Raw genomic sequence first — 25,282 nt, 5'->3', positions numbered from 1 at the left:
TCTTTTATTTAGTCTTTTAAAAAATTTCATTTTACTTGGGATTTTAAACATTTTAAATTGTGGACTGCTGCTGCTTAAGGATTCTCTTGGAGCCGCCCTTTGTTAATTTATATGTATTTTCACAGTTTGTTTTGTTTTGAATTTCCAAAGTATTATATCATTCTTTTGGTTAACATTTTTATACTTAAAGATACTAAAGATGGTACTTTTTGGTATCACTTAAATGGTATCAAAGTTAGTCTTTAGTTTTTTGAATCCCGGATCTATAAAATTTTGGGGCTGTCTCCGGTAATCTTTTGGAATCTGGATTGTATGTGCCTCTCCCCCATCTCCCATGAAAGAAGAACAGAACGATGGGTATTTAATTTGGGATATTACTTATGGGCTATTTTACAGTGATATCTAAAGTTATCTTTAATTTTTAGGAAGGCAACTGGAAAGAGACGGTAAATGAAACTGGATTTCAGCTGAAGGTAAGGGTAATTGTTTGAAATAATGTGTCATGTCCATATACAATTTCTAGCACAGTGCCATGCCTTAATGGATACTTGCTATTTATTGAATGAGTGAATGTTGGAAATAGGCTTTACATCTGATATCACTGGTAATTTTAAAGAAACAATGTGGTTTATTTTTGATTGGTGTAATTTTTGGTAATAGTGAGACTATAATGGGCATATTTATGTGTGAATTTAATTCTCTTGGGAAAGAACATTTTGAAGCAGTAATTCACGTTTAAGCTATAGATTTTCCCCGCAGTATACTCACATTATGCTTTTTATGTTTTTTTCTTTCCTCTGTCCTTGTCACTGTCACTCTTAGTGGTGCCCACATAATTGCTAGCTCTATTAGATAGAAAAAACACTTCTAGAGGGTTGAACTTGGGTTTTCTTATCTTAATAGGCTAAAAGAGTAGCCATCCGTCATGCTTATTTTGTATACTGAGACACGGTGGCCAGTTTTGAGTGGGCATAGGATTCATTTTGTATCAGTGATACAGGTTTAATTAGATTTTGATTGCTCATCATATTGATCATTAGAATTAGTGTTTGGGAATGGAACTGTTACCTAAAAATTAAAGACCATGTCAGTCATAAGATGACTACCCTCACTCTGCTCTGCTCTCCCCTCCCTCTGGTTTACAAAAGTAATTTAACACTGCATATTTTTAAAAGTTTTCATCTTTTACGTAAACAGAATATATAAGAAGGAAAAGTAATATAAATTGATATATAAATTGATAAACAGTTCATATGATATTGCAGTAACAGAAGTTCAATAGGTTTAGGCAGCAAGAACAGAATGTCTTTACAGTAATTTTCAGAACTAGAGATTTATGCATTGGCATATAGGTATTTTAATTTTAACACAAAAAGACAGGAGAAAACATTTTTTTCTGCACAGAAAATGTAATTAAGTATCTAATTTTGTCATAAACCAATTTTAACTTACTGGTTCAACTTATGAGTTATCTGAAACTTCAGATAACATGAAAAAATTAGTGTTTTCTTAGCTGTAACTCACTATAGTGCTCAAAGAGAGAATAATAGAATTTTGAAGATGATTTGAAATAACTCTGAACTTTAAAAAATTGTTTATATTTTGATAGAATTTTATGAGAACTAGTCCAGGATTTCTTAGGAGCTAATAATGAAGAAAAGAACAAACTGAAATATTTTTTTGGTGATGCTCTTTATATAATAGAAAATTTAAAAACTGTTAACTTTTTAAGAGTTTCATTGATTTAGTCATTATTTTAGTAACTGGTTATCAGTTGTTTGTCCTTAGCACAGTTTTTGGGCGTAACTGGGTGGCCTTGAGAAAATTCATGAATTTCCCCATCCATTTAGACTATTCTGTTTACAAAGTGCCTTGAATCTTGTGTGTCGGTGCTACCTAAGTATTTAGATATAATGTTTTATATTTGGGTAGCCTTACGGTAAAATCCTAGTTTCACTTTTATAAAATCTTTGAAAGGTAATACTCTGTTGAGTTCAGTTCAGATGCTCAGTCGTGTCCGACTCTTTGTGAATCGTAGCACACCAGGCCTCCCTGTCCATCACCAACTCCTGGAGTTCACTCAGACTCACGTCCATCGAGTCAGTGATGCCATCCAGCCATCTCACCCTCTGTCGTCCCCTTCTCCTCCTGCCCCCAATCTCTCCAAGCATCAGAGTCTTTTCCAATGAGTCAACTCTTGGCATGAGGTGGCCAAAGTACTGGAGTTTCAGCTTTAGCATCATTCCTTGCAAAGAAATCCCAGGGTTGATCTCCTTCAGAATGGACTGGTTGGATCTCCTTGCAGTCCAAGGGACTCTCAAGATTCTTCTCCAACACCGCAGTTCAAAAGCATCAATTCTTTGGCGTTCAGCCTTCCTCACAGTTCAACTCTCACATCCATACATGACCACTGGAAAAACCATAGGCTTGACTAGACGGACCTTTGTTGACAAAGTAATGTCTCTGCTTTTGAATATGCTAAGTTGGTCATAACTTTCCTTCCAAGGAGTAAGCGTCCTTTAATTTCATGGCTGCAGTCACCATCTGCAGTGATTTTGGAGCCCCCAAAAATAAAGTCTGACACTTTGCACTGTTTCCCCATCTATTTCCCATGAAGTGATGGGACCGGATGCCATGATCTTCGTAATACTCTGTACACAGTGTTAATAATTTGAAAAGTAGGAATTGAAATGGACTAGACATAAAATGTATAGGGAGAATTTGGAAACATTTGCAAGGAAATGGAACCTTTTGGACTAACACATGCATGTTTGTGCATGCATACATTCAAGCATGTACATGCATCTGTGTATATCTATATATATAGAGAGAGAGAAAGACTCACTTCTCTTATCTGGAGGTTGTGTATTTGGTAGTTATAACTAACCTGATCACAGTCAAAAGGTGGGATTTAGAACTGACTTCTGAGATGTTCAGATGGATGTGACATAACTTACTACAGTGTTTACAGATATACTTTGGTCCTTTCACATAGTATCCAATTAATTTTATTGTAGTTATCCAAACATACTTGACTATTTTTAGTCGGCAGCCTACTAGAAAGTTTTAAAGGTCTAAAGGTGCATACTGCTGGAGATAGGCATACTGTGACAATAGTGAGAATTGACAGCGAGCCTGCCGGTAAAGTATAACAGTGATATGAGCGTCAGACACTGCAGTACTGGGGTCTGTGTCATGGTGCCGAATCCCCACTCACCTTTGTAGCCTCTCGGGCTTCACTGCATCACAGGTGGATTCAGTATTAGTTGTTTATAGTGGTTACTTTGAGGCTTCCAGAGAAGGTTGAATTGCTGTCTGAGTACTTACAATTCAGTGTTTTTTCTTCTTCTTCTCCTTCTTTTTAGCATGTAACTAGTATTTTGATGTAAAAAATTTTTTTAAATTCAGTGTTTCTTCAAGTGTGGTCAGTTGGCTTCATGAGTCTCAATATGTTGGGATTGTTCAGAATACTGAATCCTAGAATTCATTGCAGGCATATTGACTCCCATGGGCCAAAAACTTGACAAACATTGTTGTAAGATGACCGATAAGAATGTTTTTAGGAAGATAATTTTAAAAGATTATCAAAATTGGTAAGAAAAAAAAGTTTAGAACCAAAAGCAGCATTTTTTTTCTGAATATCATTAACATTAAATGTTTACTATGTGCTTAAGCACTGTACTCTGATACAGTGTTCATGGTTTTTTTGCTGGCAGCTGCCTCAGTACCTTTGAGGTTAGTTCAGTATTATCCCAGCTTTTTAGGTCAGGAGAAAGTGACTTAACCCACGGTCATATAGTTATAAGTGATAGAGGCTGAATTGAAGTCCAGGCCTTCATAATTACCATCCTGTATTACTTATCTTTTCACTAGCTACTTATATAATTAATGTATATAAAGATGATTGGTAAAGGAATGTTGGAAACTATATTTCAGTGAAAATGAGATTCTTCTGAGTCAGACTGGAACTAATATAGTGTTATAGGTCAATAATGAAAGTGAAAGTGAAGCCGCTCAGTCGTGTCCGACTCTTTGGGACCCCATGGACTGTAGCCTATCAGGCTCCTCTGTCTATGGGATTTTCCAGGCAAGAGTGCTGGAGTGGGTTGCCATTTCCTTCTCCAGGGGATCTTCCTGACCCAGGAATTGAACCTGGGTCTCCCACATTGCAGGCAGATGCTTTACTGTCTGAGCCACCAGGGAAGCCCAGGTCAATAATACTGCAATTAAAAAAAAGAATATTTGAACTTGGCTATTGGATTGTCATCATCAAATTGAAATAATAGCTTTAATTTCTCCCTTTTAGACATGTTTAATCTGTAGTTTGGGCCTGCTGCTGCTGCTGCTAAGTCGCTTCAGTTGTGTCCGACTCTGCGACCCCATAGACGGTAGCCCACCAGGCTCCCCCGTCCCTGGGATTCTCCAGGCAAGAACACTGGAGTGGGTTGCCATTTCCTTCTCCAATGCATGAAAGTGAAAAGTGAAAGTGAAGTCGCTTAGTCGTATCCGACTTTTAGCGACCCCATGGACTTCAGCCTACCAGGCTCCTCCATCCATGGGATTTTCCAGGCAAGAGTACTGGAGTGGGGTGCCATTGCCTTCTCTGAGTTTGGGCCTAATAGTTTACATTTTCTTAAATATTTTGAGTATTATACTCAACAGGATAATTGTAAAAATTTAGTTTTATAAAAGTCTGTGCTTTATTATTTTTGGCCATGCTACATGACTTGTGGGATCTTGATTCACCAACCAGGTATTAAACATTCAACGGAGGCCCTTGACAGTGAGCACACAGAGTTCTAACCACTGGACCGCTAGGGAACTCTCTCCCCTCCCCTCCCCTCCCCACTCTTGTTCTTCATTTAACACAAATATGAGCAACAGACTTTTTCATCACTGTTGTATATTGGCATTCCTTCGTTTTTCTTGGATGTCTATATGATAACTTCTGTTAATTCACTGAAGGGAGAGCAGAGTTTCTCTTTAGAGTAATGAACATATTAACTAGTTACTTTAGTTTAAAGAAATACCATTTTAACCCAGTTACATGAAAGTAAGTGTCATCCATATGCCCAAATCTTAAATGAATTCAGGCTGACTGGGAAGTATCTAGAACTTTGTTTGTGGCTTGGAGCAGGAACTGCCACAGACAAGATCTGAGCCTTTAGGATCTCTGCTAACTCTGGAAAGTCCAGATGCTAGGTACCTACAGACTGTCGGATACTCTTCTAGGTGCTGTGGATCCAACTGTGGATAAGCTGGAAACATTCATAAGCTCCGTGTTCTTATGGAGCTTATACTGAAGTAGTTGAAGTTGAATTAACATCTGTTTAAGATACTTTAAAAGTTATAGGCGATAAAACAGAAAACAGTTGTCGTTGTGAGATAATATGACAGCTGGAATTTTTTCCCCAGGGATTATTTTGAGCTATGACAGTATAATTTATTGTTCAAATGGAGACAGTTTTGAGAATAAAAAGGGGCTCTGTTAATAATTAGGTTAGGACAGCAGGTGTAAACCAGTAGTACTGTTCTGGGAAAACTGGGTCACATGGTTGAAGAGAACACTTGAGCTGAGACCTGAATAATGAGAAGCCTGCAGGGGAGTCAGCCTAAGGGTCAAGGAAGAAGAATGTTAGAGACAGGGCAAGCTGGTAATGGTTTACTAGATAAGGCTTGGAGGAAGATAAGAATCTGAAAATGAAGTAGAGGAAAGACAAGGTCTAGCACAAGAGAAGTATAGTATGTAATAGGGATTGGAAAGGGAAAGGGAGGTGGGGATTAAAGAATATGGGAAGGTATAAAGTTGGGACTGTAGAATAGTCGGGGTTTTTTTTTCTTTTCATTCATCCAGTATACTTATTGCATGTTTTTCTTGTGCCAGGCATTGGGAAGTGTTGGGGATACAGGAATGAAAATGCAGTTTAAAGTAGTGCCACAGCGGCTATTGTGCAACTCTCGGGGCCCTATTCACATTGTGTTTTTCTTGTGGCTCTTATATTTTCATGGACAGCTAGGAAACAAGCAAACAGCCCAGGGGATTTCAGACAGTGCTGTAGTAAAGGAGACAAAGTAGGGTGGTATGAGACAGTGGTGTAAGGGCTTCTTTAGATACTTAGTGGGGAATCTGATAAGATGGATGAACGGTAACCTGTCAGATTTGGGTAGGGCTTCCCTTGTGGCTCAGCTGGTAAAGAATCCGCCTGCAATGTGGGAGACCTGGGTTCGATCTCTGGGTTGGGAGGATCTCCTGGAGAAGGGAAAGGCTACCCACTCCAGTATTCTGGCCTGGAGAATTCCATGGACTGTATAGTCCATGGGGTTGCAAAGAGTCGGACACGACTGAGTGACTTTCACTTTCACTTAGAGATCTAGCTTTGGGGAGAAGTTTCTGACTTGATGACATTTTAGGCAGTTTCTCTTCTTATGGAATCTTGTGAAATGATGAGCAGATTGAGTGGGGTATTATGATGAACTGACCTGACGGTGTTTGGTAAGCAAGGTTAGGATGGTGATGGTTTACATTTTATATGCCTTCTATAGTGGTAAATTGGTAATATTAAAAGTAAAAAGTAAATTGGTGGGATTCAGTATAAGATTCAGAAAAAGATACACATGAAAATTTTCTTTTTTTACTGATGGGTTTATGTACTTTCATCCTTATTTAAAGAATCTCATTTGCTTGTGCCTATAATGTCACATTGGTAATTTGAAATCACTTAAAGAACACAAGGAAGTAATATATGCCTTAAATTCATATATGCTGTGATTGAAAGGACTTTCACATGCATTAGCTCCTTGGCCCTTCAGATGTAAGAAATGTCAAGAATTGGTAAAATATCCATTTATTTATTAAAAACTTTTTTTGGGGGGGCCATGCCACACGGCATGTGGGATCCTCATTTCTTGACCAGGGATCCAACCTGTGCCCCCTACATTGGAAGTGTGGAGTCCTAACCCCTGGACTGCCAGGGAAATTCCTAAAATACACCCCATTTTAGAAATAAGAGAATCCCCTGAATTCAGTGACAACTTAAGCTTTAGATATTCTTGATAGCTCTTTGAATTGCTTTTGGTCTAAAGTTTTAGGATGCTGGATTTGTGGAGTGGTGTATTATTGCAGTTTGTTTTTTTTTTAAGCTGTGTAATCTGGGAAGCCTTAGTTGTTCTGGTTTATTTGTTTTGTTATTTGGGGAGTATTTGTAATTAGGATTTGTAAGTTGGAATGATATAAAATGTTCAGGATGATTGGTATTTTCAAAACCAAATCATGTTATAAAATTGTTAACCAATTGAGCTACACCTTTTGTGAACCCTATTCTTTTGTGCCTTGGTCAGGGGAAAAAATACATTTATGTATATATTTTAAATGAGGACATAGACAAAGAGGATAACTTTGGATATATTAAGTATAAGTTTATACAGTGAAATTATTATTTAGTGTTGATCCTTCTGTCTCTCCTTTGAAATAAGGTAGAAGTGAAGGGGTTTCCCAGGTAGCTCAGTGGTAAAGAATCTGCCTGCCAACACAGGAGATGTGAGCTCTATCCCTGGATCAGGAAAATCCCCTGGAGAAGGAAATGGCAACCCACTCCAGTATTCTTGCCTGGGAAATCCCATGGACAGAGGAAGTCTGGCTGGCTGTAGTCCACAGGGTTGCAAAGATTTGGACACCACTTAGCGACTAAGCAGCAGCAGAAATAACTAAAGGTAGTTAAATAGTTGTGTCAGAATATCTAGAAATAAGGTTGTTTAAAAGTTGTGTTGTAATATTTTCTGTCAACTAGAAAGGAATTAATTTGATGTCATCTAGCTTGTTTTTCGGAGAAGGCAGTGGCACCCCACTCTAGTACTTTTGCCTGGAAAATCCCGTGGACAGAGGAGCCTGGTAGGCTGCAGTCCATGGGGTCGCTAGAGTCGGACACGACTGAGCGACTTCACTTTCACTTTTCACTTTCATGCATTGGAGAAGGCAATGGCAACCCACTCCAGTGTTCTTGCCTGGAGAAATCCAGGGACGGGAAGCCTGGTTGGCTGCCGTCTATGGGGTCGCACAGAGTCGGACATGACTGAAGCGACTTAGCAGCAGCAGTGGCTTGTTTTAATTTAGTACAGGCATTTCCATATTTCTTTCTTTTCCTAAAATACTGATCATGAAAATGAGAAAAACCAATGTACATTTGGTTTAGATTCCGTCTGAGAATGACCCTCAGTAATGCACAGGCTTCAAAGCAGTAATTTTATTTAGTTTATATATACAGATCATTGTTTTTCTTGATTTAGAGAAAAAGTAAACTACTTTTTAACACAACCTATTCTGAGTTATAATAATGCAGAGCTGTATGCTTGCTCGCCTGTTGGTATTTACAGTTGTTTTACTTTGAAATCATTAACTGTCACGTATTCAATATTAATTTATAATATTTTTGCAGTGTTTAAAAAATAACTACTAGGTGTTTTTGGGGTATGTTTAATGTGTTTGACACAAATAATATGAAGAAAAGTATACTTGAATAGCTTAATTCTAAAGGGAAAATAAAACTGTTTGGATTTATACCCTGAAATATAATTGTATTAAGTGAATAAATTATTTTTTCCAGGCAGACTCCAGGTTAAAAGCGCTTAATGCAACATTCAGAGTGAAAAACCCAGACAAGTAAGGTTTTGTTTTAATAACAGTTACAATGTTGTTTTGAATGGTGCCTATCAATCTATTTAATTTTTCATTTCTGAATGTATGCACTTTATTTGCTAAATATTTTAAATAGTAATTCACATTAGTGAAATCCTTTTACAGTCTAAAACTGATTTTGAAATTTGATGATTTTATTGGGATTAAGGTTGTAAGTAACTGACGTTTTAGAAAATTAAACCACTGCTTTTTCCTGGAAGGATTTCTTAAGTGTTATTGAAGGTATCAGAAAAATGAGGAAAGTAATTTTAATTTCATATAAAATAGGTTTTTCTTAATAGACTTTGCTTGTCAGATAGGTGCAAAACTCAAGATAATATCTATTTTAATAATAAACTATCTACTTTGAATGCCAAGAAAACTTGATAAATAAATGCATACTAATATAATAATTTCATGGAGCTATATCTATATGACAATTACCTGACTTCATTAATGTTAGTTTGGAGTTTGTGAGAGCATTTCTGTATTAAAGGAAACTGTGTATTCAGAAATAACTTTCCGGAGGGTGGAATCTAGGTATATAAGATTTGGTTTTGTTCATTCTCGGAATTTGCAGATAATTCAGGCTCTTCATCATACGGACCTTTGCCTGAAGCTTAGTTCAGTTGTACTTTCCAGTTAGAAATGTGCTTAGGTGGATGGGGTTTCTCCATACTTGGCGACCAAGTTTACAAGGTCTGTTAGAATTTCTCTAGTCAGGCCTTCAAGCCTTAACTTCTACATAGCGTACATTCTTAGCAGATAGAGGCCAAGTTTGCATAGTCTGATAGCCTGTTATGCTGATTTTCATAAACCATAACACATTAACGTAATGCCTCTACTTTTTAATATAACTTTTGAATATAAGATGTAAACACTAATATTTGAAAGTTTGGTAATTAGGAAATTGTGATGGTAACCATTGAGGTTTTCACTTTTTTAATAGACTTTGTTTCTTAGAGTAGTTTTAGGTTCCCAGAAAAACTAAGTGAGACATCATACAGAACTCCCGTATCCCCTCTGCCCCTACACTTGCATAGCTGTTCCTGGATACACACAGCCACCCCTGGTATCCCTTTCCAGCGTGATACATTTGTTACGATTGATCAGCTTGCATTGAATCATCATGATGCCTGTCAAAGTGCATAGTTTACATCAGGGTTCACCCTTGGTGTTATATATTGTATGGGTTTTGAAACATGTACAATGACATGTATGTATCATTATACTATCATGAAAAGTATTTTCATTGTGCTAAAAATCCTTTTTGCTCTCCCTTTTTATCTCTTCCTCCCCGTAACCCTAGCAACCACTTATCTTTTTACTGATTCCATAGTTTTGCCTTTTCCAGAATGTTGTATCACAGTACGGAGCATTTTCAGACAGACTTTTGCTTTACAGTATGCATTTAAGATTCCACTGAGGTTTTAATAAAGGTTATGACATCCATAATATATAATAGGTGTTGTCTAGATTAAGAACTAAAATTATGTCACCCTCCAAAAAAAGCTTTGGAAAATTTAAGCAGCAGAGTTTATGACATTGGTGAATGTACATTTGTTAGAGGAGCATGTAGATGAGACAGTTTAAATTAATATTTTAATGTAGCTGTTAGTTAAATGCTTTTTAATGTAATAAAAAATGTATTGTCAATTGTATGTTTGTCTTCCCTTTTCTGACCTACCCATCTTTTCTAGATTGCTAAATTTTGTTTAATATCCATATTATAGAATTTTAAATGTGATATGGCCAATAACATAACCAGGGCAGTTTTTGCTCCTAAGTTCTTGTTAAAGTATATAATTAGTAATAGAATTTGTTTGCTTTAAGTTTTAGATTAGAGAATTATCTATCAGTCATTGTTGTAACAGATTTTTAATATATAGAATCTCTGTTCTAGGTCTAGCTGGCCCAATAAATTAATTATTATTCATACTGTTATTAAAATAGTTTATATCACTAAAATTCTTTCTTTCTGTTCTTTCTTAAAATCTAGAAAACCAGAAAGAGTTTCAGAGGGAATACCAAAATGATACTCCTTCATGTTTATTTTTCTTTACACTGTTCAAAGCAGTGAGGAGGAGGACCTCGAGTCTTCTACTTTCTTGTGGCAGTATTTGGCTGATATTTAGGAGGTAGACCAAGTGAGTAATAGAATGTATGGCATGAAAGAGAGGAGAAGGAAAACAGGTGGCACCCAGGTTTCATTCTTTAAACTGCTAGGGAGTACAGAGGAGAGAGATTTGATGGCATGGGGGAAGATAAGTTGAACTTTGGATATATAAGCAGCCACTAATATCTGCTAGCCAGTTGGCATTATAGATACAGCATTTAGGAGAGAGTTTGGGGCTGGAGATAGATATTTGGAGTTAAGCAGCATGTAGATCATAATCGTGAAGCTTTGTGAATAAGTCACATAGAGTACAGGCTTCCCACATGGCACTAGTGGTAAAGAACCCGCCTACCAATGCAGGAGACCCAGGTTTGATCCCTGGGTCAGGAAGATCCCCTGGAGGAGGGCATAGCAACTCACTCCAGTATTCTTGCCTGGAGAATCCCATGGACAGAGGAGCCTGGTGGGCTACGGTCCATAGAGTTGCAAAGAGTCAGACACGACTGAAATGACTTGGCACATATGCACACACATACAGTATGTAGACCAAATAATTGGTTGTAATATGGGCAAGGACCTAGGGCTGAACTCTAAAGAAACCAGTGCTTGAAGGGTGTTTTCCAAAGTATAATCTGAGGATTACCAGCATCTGAATCCTGTGAGTGAGTTTGTTATAAATTCAGATTCCTGAGTCCCACTAGGGCCTCTGTGTACAGTTATGGTGATTATTCATGCCCTCTTTTACTGAGAGGCCCTCAGTTGTGTTTCTGGCAAATATTTTAGGAGTCCTTTGCACACTAAAGTTGGCAGCATAAGAGATGGGTGAAGGAAGTCAGTCCTGCAAAGGAGACTTTAGGAGTGACCAGAGAGTAAAAGGAAAATCATTAGAAATTAACAATGATGTCAAGGAAATAAGTTTTTGAGGAGGGTGAAGTAAGCTGTTACATTGCTGGAAGAGCAGTGGTATCTGAAGTTTCAGGTCGTTATGGAGAATGGCAGATATTAGATTATAGAAACAAAGATTACTGAGCAGCATGAAGATTAGGGTTAGAGATCATGAGTTTATGTTTGTACCAAAAGATTTTTTTAGCACCATAAATTTTCTCCTGTTTTCTTTTTTTCCCCAGTAGTTTTTCATACCAACAAATTTTATCTCTATCTCCGTTCCACGGTGTGAATTATAAAGTATGACATCTTTTCTCAGCTTTAAAAATATCTAAAGAAAATGTGGTTATTTAATTGTAGAACTTTTTGAGTTTGTATCAGTGTGTAAATGTTTAAGGCTAGCATATGGTTAAATAGAATCAGTTTCATTATTCTCAGGAACTGCTGTTTTGTCTTTCAGTTTTTGACTGCTCTTCATGAAAAAAATGATGTTTTGTTTCCTATTTCAGGAGATTTATTGAACTAAAACACTATAGTGATGAACTCCAGTCTGTCATCTCACATCTTCTTCGAGTCAGAGCTGTAAGTGGTCACCAGAAGCTTTTTGACAGGTGTTTTTATGGAAGTGCTTCTCATTTAATCATTATGTTTTTAAGTAATGGAAGGTGTTTATGATGAATAACTGATTTTTATATTCAAATTTGGTGTGTTATTCACCTAAATAGCATTTTTTAAAAATTGTGAAATTTTTTCTGGCATAAATAACTTAAAGAATTTTAACCTATTGTTTTTTCTGTAGTCTATATATGGTTTCTTGTTTTTTTTTTTTTCTTACTGTATGGTGGTTTTGACATTTATCAAAGTGCCTACCATTTCAGCATTGGAATATAATTTTGTGACTTTGATGTACATATTCTTTTATTCTTTCAAGATTTTTTTTTAAGGTTGGTGAATAGTTAATATTAAGCCATTCTGCATCTGTGCTCTTAAATTATACTAAATAAACTTATGTAGGGTAATGGTCTGCTATGACATGAGGAACTAGAAATATACCAATAATGATTGTACTTACCTGTAGAGTTTGGCTGTAATAGACATGGAGAAATATATTTTTGGGTAGATTAATGTAGTACCTGAAAAATATCCTGTGGGGTAACCTAGAGAAAACCTTAGAACTGGTCTTAAAGGCTTTGAAAGACACTGAGTTACCAGGTCTATGATCATATCTTACACTCATTGGAATCATCTTGAAATGAAATATATTATCTGGGATTTGTTTTAATGAAAGAATCTGATGGTAAAGGGTGGAGAGTAGGGTCAATTTTAGATGCAATTTAATTGGCCATATGATAATTGTTGAAGGTAAATGTTGGGAAATGGGAGTATATCCTACTATCCTCTACTTTTTGTATGTTTGTATGAAGATTTTCATTAAAAGTATAAAAAAATAAAGTAAGGGAACACTCCTTTTGAACTATCCTCATATTGACCCAATCTGTGTAACCGTCCAGAGTACTATAGGACTCTTTATATAAATTGTAAGATACTTTGTAGGAAAAGAAAAAGGTACCTATGAGAATTACTAGGATAGAGTCAACAATGGGGTATTGAAAAGGACTTGTGAATTGATGAGATAAAATTTCTAGGCCTCTAGTTGCTTTGAAGTTACCTAAACAAATAAGGCAACAGTTCTTAATGGAAAGTGAAGGTGGGGTCAGAGACACCCCAGAAGACTGGAAGAACCCTTCATACTATTTTTGTCTTCTGTCAAAAAACCTGGAGAATTTACTTAAATTAGAGGTCTGGCTGATTATGAAAGCTGTTTCCTCTTAAAGACATTCCACCGAAGGGAAGAGGGGGCACACTCTAGAAGGTGTCATGCCACAGGAAGCTGGATGGTGCTGGGTGTCTTGGGTAGGCAGAGGCACACTGTTAAGCAGTCACATACCAGCTCCAGGTATTGAGAGGTTCTCAAGCAGTCGTTCACATCCAGAAGAAACAAAGGGAAAAGGCAGAAAAACCAGCCAGAGTCAGATTTATCGGAAATAGCAGAGATGAGTTGGTGAATTGAACAAAGTGTAACAGTTAAAACCCAGAGAATCTGTAAAATGCAGGGAATAAGTTTGAATGATATCTAAAGGAGGGAGGAAATAACTGTCACTGTTGTGAAGCTGTGCTGCAGATCATCTAGCCTGCAAGAAGGTATGGGTGATTGCCCTCATAAAGCAAGTAAGAAAATTATCACAGTCAAGGTAGGATATCCAGTGATCATATTTGGCTTTCTGCTGAAAGTATATTTTTGAATGTGATTAATACTTAATAATCTTTAGAGATCATGATAAAATGTAATAGTGATGTTACAGAAAATTTTGAGTCTCACACACAGCTGTTTCAATACTTTGTACATTTCATTTTGAGGGCTTCCCTCGTGGCTCCATGGTAAAGAAACTGCCTGCCAGTGCAGAAGAGGCGCAGGTGACTTGGGTTTGATCCCTGGGTTTGGAAGATCCCCTGGAGAAGGAAATGGCAACCTACTCCAGTATTCTTGCCTGGGAAATCCCACGGACAGAGGAGCCTGGCGAGCTACAGCCTGGCGGGTTGCAAAAGAACATGACTTAGTGACTAAACAAGAGCAACGCTTCATTTTAGCCCTGTTGTTCTTCTAACTATTTTTAACCATGCCAAGCTTGTTTCTGGTCTTTTATTTGCTGTTTCCTGGGCCTGTACCATTCTTCCCCCATGGATCCTCATTTGGCTTATTCTTTTGTTATTCAGTTACTGGTTCAAATACCTCTTGAGAGAAATTATCTTTCTTGAGCATCCTATATAAAATGTGGTGCAGGTTTCTATGGTTTCTGTCATTTTCCGTGATTCCGAACTTGTTAATTATCTCCTCTACTAGTATATACGTGAGCTCGTAAGAGCAGGAGCTTTATTTTCTCACTGCTGAATCCTGAGAATAATGCTGGACTCAAATAGCACCCACTATGTATTCATTGAATGGATGAATAAATAAATGTATGTGCTGACAGTTTTATGTTTTAAAAAATCTTGAAAAGCAGTAAGATAAATTGCTTCTTGAACTTAATTATAACCAACCAAGGGGAACTGGTTAGTAATGTATATATGACAAGAACTTTCAAAGAAAATGACCTTGTCATCAAAGAGCTTGTAATACACAAGTAAGAGAATTCTGGGTATAGATATTTGCCCTAGACTTTATGAAAACAGGCTTCAGAAACTTAATTGACCTGAAAGACTGCTTGAGCTCTTCAAAGGTAAGACAGCACTTGATAAACAAGATAAATGCTAGTGAAAAATATGGAATAGCTAAAATCTTGATTTATACTAAAATTAGGAAAAAGGCTTTTTAATCATTGACAGTAACATAAAAGTTAAAAATGGAAGGTTAGAACCCAACACTGGTAGAATCCTGAAGACAACAGAGATCACCACAGGGAGGGCCTTTTTGTAACATTCAGTGTCAAGAGAAGAAGGCTTAGACACTGTTGGAGACATGATGACTTATTAACAGATAAAAAGAAAATACAATTATTTGGCTATCTTTTCTGTTGAGGAAAATTCTTTTCAAAGTCTTGATAGAAAAGGCAAAAAATAAATGACTTACAGGTTAAAGAGTTAATATTTAAGGTATTAAAACAGAACCAGAAAGGGTGGGTAGTCTTAGATTGAGAGGAGCTGGAGTTAGCACTTTCTCTGCTGTTTACTAAGTTCTTCAGGCCAATCCAGAGACCTTTCAGAGTTTGTTTTCTTGGAGAGTATCTGCCTGGTACACAGTAGGTACTGCATAAATATTTGTTATATGAATGAGTGTGTTATTCATAGAGTTGTGATATTTGGATGAGATAATCCATGTTTCATAAACTAAAACAAAAGGAAAAGGTACTAATATCTAATATTTTGAACCGTGGTGTTGGAGAAGACTCTTGAGAGTCCTTTGGGTTGCAAGGAAATCAAACCAGTCCATCCTAAAGGAAATCAGTCCTGAATATTCATTGAAAGGACTGATGCTGAAGCTGAAACTCCAATACTTTGGCCACCTGATGTGAAGAACTGACTAATTGGAAAAGGCCCTGATGCTGGGAAAGATTGAAGGCAGGAGAAGAAGGGGATGACAGAGGATGAAGATGGTTGGATGGCATCAACGACTCGATGGACATGAATTTAAGCAAGCTCCAGGAGTTGGTGATGGACAGGGAGTCCTGGCATGCTGTACTCCATGGGGTTACAAAGAGTCAGACATGACTGAGGACTGAACTAAACTGAACTGATCTAATATTTATTATATTTACTGTTGTATATAAGCCAACTATGGTGTGTTATTTTTACCTAAATCTGACAGTGGCCCTTTGAAAGTAGGTGCTATGACTGTCCCCAGTTTATAGATAAGGAAGCAAATCCCTTATTTTCTACAATCATATTTGCTGCCTTTCTAGGGGAAATCAAATTTAGAAGGGAAGGAGGATTGCTTGACTTTGCTAATACGCTAACTATGTAAATTGAAAGTATTGAGCTACTATTTAACATTTAATTTGTAGTTATTTGTATAGATAACATATCTAGTGTTTGTGAAATATTCAGTGATGGCAATGTAAAGTCTTAGGTACAACTCCTTTGGGAAAGATTTTAGCAGTACTGTCATGAATCTTAAATCTCATGATTGTTGCCTCCTTAGGAGATAATTCTGGAGAAGGCAATGACACCCCACTCCAGTACTCTTGCCTGGAAAATCCCATGGACGGAGGAGCCTGGTGGGCTGCAGTCCATGGGGTCGCTAAGAGTCAGCCACGACTGAGCGACTTCACTTTCACTTTTCACTTTCATGCATTGGAGAAGGCAATGGCACTCCACTCCAGTGTTCTTGCTTGGAGAATCCCAGGGACAGGGGAGCCTGGTGGGCTGCAGTCCATGGGGTCGCTAAGAGTCGGACATGACTGAGTGACTTCACTTTCACGTAGGAGATAATTCAGAAGAAAAACTATGTGTCCAGATTTTTAAAATAAGATCATTTAGTAGACTGTCATAAAACTTTATGTCCTTTTTAACATTTAATCTACTACTACTTCAGCATGGATAGGGAAGGCATTCTTAGCATAGTTCCAAATGATTTCAGAGCTGGGGAGGATGATACGATGAGTCTGTCAAGTTTCTTCTGTTGTCATATTATTTGCTAGGTGTCAGTCCTTTGTTGTCAGTTGTTAAGATGATCAGTTTTCAAAAAGAAAGACTTGTCAACAGAATTGAAATTGAGTGGCAGTCTAGACTAAATCATTGGGTCTAGCCCCTTTTCCCTGGCACCACGATTCTTGATTACCAGTGACCATTGAATTAATCTGGTTCTGTTGCTGTTTAGTCCCTGTGTTGCATCCGACTCTTTTGTGATGCCATGGACTGTAGCCTACCAGGCTTCTCTGTCCATGGAATTTCCCAGGCAAGAATACTGGAATGGGTTGCCATTTCCTTCCCAGAGGGATCTTCCTGACCAAGGGATTGAACCCACATCCATCTCCTGCGTCTCCTGCATTGGCAGGTGGATTCTTTACCACTGAGCCATGGGTTTTAATAATTCATGATTTATTTCTTGGCCATTTTTATCTTTACTTTTCTGTAGAAATGCTCATTTTTGGTCTATAGTTTTTCTTTGCTTCATCTTTTTTCTCACTGCCTGATGATCTGGGTACTAGTCATCTTGTGTTTTAGTTGGCTAGCACAATTTACTTCCATGAGTAGTTGATACCAGAAACATTACTGCTGGTTCAGTAACAACTGCTGAGTGGCTCTGTGTTGCCTCATTCTCTAGTAGAGTGGTTCCTTGTGTAGTTGCTCATCTTTTTGGCGTATGAGAACTCTTGCCTCTTTTTGTCAAGCTCTGTGGACTAGAGTATTTTCCAGAGCTCTAATTATTATGATTGAAGCTCTTTTTGTATCAGCTGCATGGAGTGATAAAATTTAAAGAAAAACAAAACAAAACAAAACTTTTAAACACCTGGAATTCAAAGCTTTATCTTTGCACGTTTATTTTGGATATGTATTTTGTATTTAAGTTGCTCTAGTTTTTATACTTACGTGGTTATTTAACAAACTCTTTCCCTCTCTTCCATGCTTAGTATCTTAGGTAGATGATGAAATGCTCAGCTTTCAGGAGGAGGTTTGATTTTTAAAAGTACAAGAATCTAGAAAAGTTAGTAGTCTAGAATGGCATTTTCCATTTTGTCATCTTTAGAATGCCAGTCCTATAATGTGGTCCCTACCGCAAATCACCCTCTCTCAGTAGTCCTTATTCATATATAGTGTTAAAGATCTAAAAAGTCAGGCAGAAAAAAACCACAACAACCTGTTAAACTTTTAAATCTCATTGCTTCCAAAATTTATTTAACAATGGAACTCATTTAAACAACCAGTCAACACTCTGTAGGACTCTCAAAAAATAATTGGGAAGTAATGTCCCAGAGTAATTAGTTTCGAGGTCTGCGGACAACCCTGAAAAGTTTCAAGCATAATAAAGACTGAACTTTGTACTGGAAGTGGAGTCTAGTACATTAGTTGGCAAACTTTTTCTGAAGGCCAGATAGTAATTATTTTCACCTGCTCGGGTCGTATGGCCCTTGTTGAAGCTGTTCAACTCTGCTATGAAAACAGCTGTGGGTAGTGCTAGCGTGAGTGAGTAAGACTGTTCTAGTAAGACTTCACAGAAACCAGCTGCAGACTGGTAGTGTGCTCCCCCTCATCTAGCAGGCATGTGTTTCTTCATAGCAGGTCAAGGAGAGATGGAAAGCACTTCCTGATCCTCTTATACCAGTTCCAAGTTTTACAATGTAGTTTACTGACTTTTAAGCTGAAGTGTTGAACGGGTTAAGATTTATTGTACGGCTAATGCCTGTTTCCTCAAATTACTCATATTTGAGTAAGGAATTTGGCCACCTGATGCGAAGAGCTGACTCATTTGAAAAGACCCTGATGCTGGGAAAGATTGAGGGCAGGAGGAGAAGGGGACGACAAAGGATGAGATGGTTGGATGGCATCACCGACTCAATGGACATGAATTTGGGTAAACTCCAGGAGTTGATGATGGACAGGGAGGCCTGGCGTACTGTGGTTCATGGGTCTCAAAGAGTCGAACATGCCTGAGCGACTGAACTGAACTGAGTGAGAAATTAGAGGGGCAGTTCATCTTCAGGATTTTCATTGAGAAATTGAATACTAGAAATTTTTTTTTAAAGAGTTTTATGTGACATTGACTTCTGGTCTTCTGTTTCATGTCCATAACACTTTGGAGAAAGGAGATTACCACATACAGTGTTTTTTGTCTTTTGCAAGATGTGTGTGAATGATGGGGCGGTATGTGTTTTAATCTCAGTGAGCTAAACTATAATTCTACTGTTATTAAATGGTTAGAAGGCATTAATTTGATAAAGTAGCACAGGAAGTATATTGCATGTATGTAGCGTTTATGTATAAAGCTATCAATAATACAATTGAAAATGTTTATATCCTCTTCCCTGGTAGATCCGTCTTTGGGGACTTTTATCTTAAGGAAGTAATCTGAAATTTGGAAAAAACTGTACTCTCAGAGAATGCTTATTTAATACTGAAAAAATTAGGGATAACTTGAGTACCTGACAAGGAATGCGTATATAATTTATATACCACTAGGTGAAATTTTATGCATCTGTTTTTTTAACTGGTGTCTATTAAAAATAATATTAACCTGCTTGATAAAAATATTAGCACTCTTGGTATAGGAAATTTTAAAATGTTAATTAAAACATATATATATATATATATATGAAAATACAAATATGATGACATCATTAGTTTTTTCCCCATGATGAGACTTTGGAAAATTTAAGCTCTTTTTTTTTTTTTTGGCGTATTTTTCAAGTTGTACTGAGTATACATATGTATTTTTTAATGAAGATAAAATGTATTTTTAGTGATCTGTTTTTAACTTATAAACAGTGAACTGTTTATAACTAATAGCAATTTCTTTTGAATATTTGTTCCAGAGAGTAGCAGATCGACTATATGGTGTATATAAAGTACATGGGAATTATGGGCGAGTTTTCAGGTATGCATTATACAAACTTTTATAATAAACAACAACTAGCTCTAATCAGCTTTTTGCGTAAGAACTGTAATTCTTGAATATATATGAGTCTGCAAAGCAAAAGATAGTTTTTAATTGTTATTTATTTAATTTCTGTGCTGGGCTGGGTCTTCCTTGTGAGGTATGTGCTTTCTAGTTGTGGCGCGCAGGCTTAGTTGCCCTGCAGCATGTGGGATCTTAGTTCCCTGACCAGGGATCCAACCCACCTTCTGTACGTTGAAAGGCAGATTCTTAACCACTGGACCACCAGGGAAGTCCCCAAAGCTTATTTTTTAAATCCTGTCCAATAGTAGTAGTTTTCAGACTTTTCCTGCAAGCTCTTAATTCCCTGACCAGGGATCGAACCTATGCTCTCTGTAGTGGCGGAGTCTTAGCCACTGGACTGCCAGGGAGTTTTAAGTCTTCGAACTTTTTATTGTAAAGCCTTTTTTTAAATAAAAAATAGTAAAGGAGTCTAATATATTGAGCAGATAAAAGATAAACTCCTCTTAAGCAGTGAGCAATGTCTTTTATTTTCTTGGCAGGATACCCAAGGAGATTTCTTTTAAGTCACTGTCATATTGAATTGGTGGTTTTCTTTTTTTTCTTCCTTTGTTTTATTTTATAATTTCTAAGGCTTTTGCAAGATTGGTTTCTCAGTCTTGGAGTAATATTAGTGTAAATTAGAATATTTACTTGTGTATGTAACTTGCATATATTGGTAATTTTTGAGCCTTTTCTTTTGTGAATTTTTGTTGATTATTTTAGTTGTGAAATTTTAGTAGTTATTATCCATATCTCCTTGTAAGAAGACTGTCCTTGCTAATGTTCTGTCCTTTTGATTGAAGTAGTCAAAAATAATTCATTTAACATATTTGAATAGATAAGATATTCATATAATACAAAATTCAATAGGAACAAAAGCTTGTATAGTGAAAAGTCTCTTTGCTCCTCCTGCCTGCCAACCACCCAGGTTTCCTCCTCTGAGGCAACTACTAGCAGTTTCTGAGTTACTTGTGTATCCTTCCAGTAAAATGTATTGTAGCACTGTCAATGTATAAAGTGAAAGTGAGGTTGCTCAGTTGTGTCAGACTCTTTGTGACCCTGCGGACTGTAGCCTACCAGGCTCCTCGGTCCATGGGATTCTCCAGGCAAGAGTACTGGAGTAGGGTGCTATTTCCTTCTCCAGGGGATCTTCCCAACCCAGGGATTGAACCTGGGTCTCCAGCATTGGAGGCAGACACTTTAACCTCTGAGCCACCAGGGAAGCCCGTCAATGTATATTAACACACAAACGAATGCATTCTACTCCCTCCCTCCCCCCACCTTTTTTAAACATGTAAATGTTCACTTCTTTTATTTTGCTCTTTTTAACTTAAAAACTGCTATCCTAAATATATTGTTATCAGCAAATAACTGTATTGGGCTTTATTGAGCTGAAGCATCATAATTTATTTAACCAGTTTCTTCTTGATAATTATTTCTAATCTGCTGTTGCATTCAATGCTTTAATTAATGTTCATGTTCATGTCATTTCACACATGATTGAGTATATATGTAGGACACGGTGAACGGTGAAGATCGCTCAGTCGTGTCCAACTCTTTGCAACCCCATGGACTGTAGCCTACCAGGCTCCTCTATCCATGTGATTTTCCAGGCAATAGTACTGAAGTGGATTGCCATTTCCTTCTCCAGGGAACTTCCCGACCCAGGGATCGAACCTGGGTCTCCCACGTTGTAGACAGACACTTAACCGTCTGAGCCACCAGGGAAGTCCATATATGTAGGATAAAATTCTACAAATGTTGTTACTGCATCTAAGGATAATTGAGTTGGTAGATATTGCCAGATTTCCCTGTATGGAAGATATTCAACTCCCATCATCAAAATGTTAATGTCTGTTTCCTCAGATCCTCACCCAAACAATTTTTAGTGAACTTTCGTCTTTATCAGCCTGATGGTGAAAAATGCCTTCTCACTGTAGTTATAATTTATATTACTCTAATTATGGATGAAGTTAAACTTTTTTCCTGATGATTAATAGCCTCTATTTTATTTTTTTAATCTTATAAACTGTCTGTATGTATCTTTGGCCATTTTTTCCTACTGGGCTGGTAGTCTGGTTTCTTAATTGATTTGCAGGAGTTGTTTATCTTTTAGGAACATTAGACGTTTGTGAAATGGATTGCAACTTTTCCCCCACTTTGTCATATGTCTCTTGACTTATGTGGCTTTTAATATACAAAAATATTCAATCTATTAAATTCAATTGACATGCAAGTGATTAGTTTTTGAATAATAAAGCATATATTTTTTATTTATTCTATATTTTTGTGGTTCTGGAAATTTTTGATTCATCTGAAATTTATTTGAATATTAGTGTTCAGACGTAGCACAGCCAAAAAAAAAAAAGAGTCATTTTGTAAACAGCCAGCACTAAAAAAAGATTAACTGTTGCTATTACTATTTTGAGAATACACATGAGTAAAAATTATCAGAAGCAGATATGTTTATTTATGTTTGTTTTCCTTCCTTGACAATTTTAAAAACCATTTGAGGGTTTTCCCTTCTAGTATTATAAGCATATAATCTTGATATTTCAAGAACAGTTTATAAAGACCACAGATTAACAGAATCATAGTGTTTTAATTTTTCTTTTTATGATATTTTGCAGTTGAAGGTGTTTATTATACATTCTTTACATAGCAGAAAAATTGGAAACAATCTTGAACGGTTCAGAAAATGGTTAAAAAAAATTAAGAGTTGCCACTGAAACAATGCTGGGAACAAATTATTTTAATAATGTGGGGAAATACTGTTAACAAGAAAAAACATGGTACAAAGGTGCATATACTACATGATCTCTGCCATATTACAATAAGTAAAAATAACTGGAAGAAAATATATCAAATTATGTCATCTCTTAGTATTTAAGATTATAGATCTATTCCCCCCTTTATTATAATGTATACATCTTCCATAAAAAGGAATTTTTATTTCAGGAATTTCCCTGAAATGGTAACAAAATGATCTGTAGTTCCAGTAGACTTTGTTGTGCAACTTTAGTACAAGTTACTGAAGTTTTATGGTACACCCAGTATTTCTGTACAATTGTCTTTTTCTGTTACCTGTTAAGATAGTGATATGTAATCATGTATGGTTATCACAGTCATTCATGTAGAGTTTAAAAATATATGTGCCTCAGCTCTATCCTAGAAATTCTGATTAAGTCATTCAAGAGCAAGACAAGCATTCTCCACGGTTGATTTACATAGGCTCTGTAGCTGAGAAAGCTGTTTATAAGCAGAAACTGTTTTGTATGATACTAACTTTGTACTTAACAGCAGATATGAACTTTTGAATTAGCATTTTTAAAGCCTTCATTTGCATTTAGTTGTTAAACTTCAGGGGAAAGGAGCACATTTGAGTCACAGAAAATAAATCATCAAGAAAAAAATAAAATAGATATCATACTGTTTAAAAGCTAACTAGGAAAAAAATGTAATAGATTCTGTTTAATAATATTTCATATATAATTCTTGATGGTTTTGGTTTTATCTCTTTCTTCATAGTGAGTGGAGTGCCATAGAAAAAGAAATGGGTGATGGACTGCAGAGTGCTGGTCATCATATGGATGTGTAAGTACCCAGAGAATTTAAGGTAGAACTGGAGGTGACATTTAGTGTGAAAGTGTTAGTGATTCTTCTGTTTTTAAAAAGTTTGCTGGCATTTGTATTGTGCTCTCTGTATACAGATTTGACTTAAAGAAGTTAATCTCAGGAATGCAAGATTAACATTCAAAAATCTTTCAGTTCAGTTCACATATTGCCAGAACAGAGAAGAAAATCCAGATGTTCATTTCTGTGTATATCGAAAGCATTTTACCATCTATTCACAGTAAAAATTTTCATCAAACTAGGAATGTAAAGAATTTCTTCAATGTAAAACATACACCTAATACTGTACTTAATAGTGAAATATTAATGTTTTCTCCTAAAATCAGGAATAAGGCAAGACTGTTTGCTCCACCACTACTGGTAGAAGTGGTAGTAGAGGTCCTGGTCAGCGCAGTAAGGCAAGAAGATCAAATAAATGGCACATGTCTTAGAAAGGAAGAAGGAAAACTGTCCTATCTTTATTGGCAGTTAACAGGATTTTTCTGTAGAAAATAAAGAATCAGCCAAAAATACTATAGAACTAACAATTGAGTTTAATGAGAATGCATGATACATAATGCATATATAAAAAAACCATTTTTTCATACTAGTAAAATTAGAAAATAAAAGCTTGAAAATGCTGTTTATAATAGTGTGAAAGACCTCTACACTGAAAACTTTATATATAAACATTGCTAAGAGAAACTAAGTACCTAAATAAAAGGTGAGATTAAACCATGTTCATAGCTTGGAAGACTCAGTAGTGTTAATATGAGCATTCTTCCTAAATGACAGTCCCAATCAAACCTCCAGAGATTTTTAATAGAAATTGATAAGCTGATTCAAAAATGTATATAGAAATTCAAAGAACATGAAGTAGTCAGAACAATCTTGAAAAAAAGGACAAAGTTGAACATATTACCTGATTTCAAGACTTACTATAGAGCTACAGTTACCAGGAGATATTGAGATAGATCCATGGAATAGGATAGAATTCAGAAATAGATGCACATTTACATAGCTCATTTCAAGAAATGGTTCTGGAATAACTGGATATCTTCATGGGAAAAAAACTCCTGAACCTTGAGGACTTCCCTTTTGGCCCAGTAGTAGAGAATCCTCCTGACAGTGTAGGAGCCACAGGTTCAATTCCTGCTCCTGAAATAGCCCACATGCCATATGGCAGCTAAGCCCCTGTGCCACAACTATTGAGCCTGTGCTCTAGAGCCCAGGAGCCGCAACTTCTTAGCTGACATACTGCAGCTCCCAAAATGTGCATTCCCTAGAGCCCAGCATATGCTCTGCAACAAGAGAGGCCACTGCAACGGGAAGCCCATGCACTGCCACTAGAGAGTAGCCCCTGCTCTCTGCAACTAGAGAAAAGCCCATGCAGCAACAAAGACCCAGCATAGAAAGGAAGATGGAAAACTGTCTTTATTTGCAGTTAACAGGATTTTTTCTGTATAAATTTTATTTTTTCTGTGGAAAATAAGTAATTTTTTAAAAAAGTGAATCATTAAAAAAAAAGGAACCTTGAGCCATATCTCACATCGTACATAAAAGCTAATTCAGTTTGGATGACATACATCAATATAAAATCTTAAACTATAGCTTTTAGTAGGAAATAGAATATTTTAGCAGCCTTCGAGTAAGCAAAAGATTTTTTTTAAAGGACATGAAAGGAAAAAAAGTCTTTTAAAAATGATAAATTGTTCTTCAAAATTAGAAATTTTGGGATCTCCCTGGTGGTCCAGCAGTAAAGATGCCATGCTTGCATTGCAGGGAGCATTGGTTTGAGCCCTCGGTAGGGAACTACTACCTAACATCCTGTGCCAAAAAACAAAAA

The 25,282-nt window shown here is 36.6% G+C and overlaps 1 protein-coding gene and 1 non-coding gene across 4 annotated transcripts in view; one reads left to right on the top strand and one right to left on the bottom strand.

The window, feature by feature from the left end:
• Nucleotides 1-25,282, top strand: part of SNX4 (sorting nexin 4) — a 52,893-nt gene that overhangs the window by 18,744 nt on the left and 8,867 nt on the right. For all 3 annotated transcript variants that reach the window (XM_005904486.3, XM_070370539.1, XM_070370531.1), the window contains exons 5-9: nucleotides 426-473; nucleotides 8,601-8,656; nucleotides 12,182-12,254; nucleotides 19,700-19,761; nucleotides 23,353-23,418. In XM_005904486.3, the coding sequence (XP_005904548.2) occupies nucleotides 426-473; nucleotides 8,601-8,656; nucleotides 12,182-12,254; nucleotides 19,700-19,761; nucleotides 23,353-23,418 (305 nt within the window). The remainder of the gene's footprint in view (nucleotides 1-425; nucleotides 474-8,600; nucleotides 8,657-12,181; nucleotides 12,255-19,699; nucleotides 19,762-23,352; nucleotides 23,419-25,282) is intronic.
• Nucleotides 20,975-21,046, bottom strand: TRNAW-CCA (transfer RNA tryptophan (anticodon CCA)). Its single transcript has one exon. It is a non-coding gene; the product is annotated as a tRNA-Trp (tRNA).

This window comes from Bos mutus, chromosome 1 (genome assembly GCF_027580195.1).
Source record: "Bos mutus isolate GX-2022 chromosome 1, NWIPB_WYAK_1.1, whole genome shotgun sequence".
In the NCBI taxonomy this organism is placed as follows: Eukaryota; Metazoa; Chordata; class Mammalia; order Artiodactyla; family Bovidae; genus Bos; species Bos mutus.
Note: the sequence above shows the minus strand (reverse complement) of the source record. Positions and strands in the feature narration are given on the sequence as shown.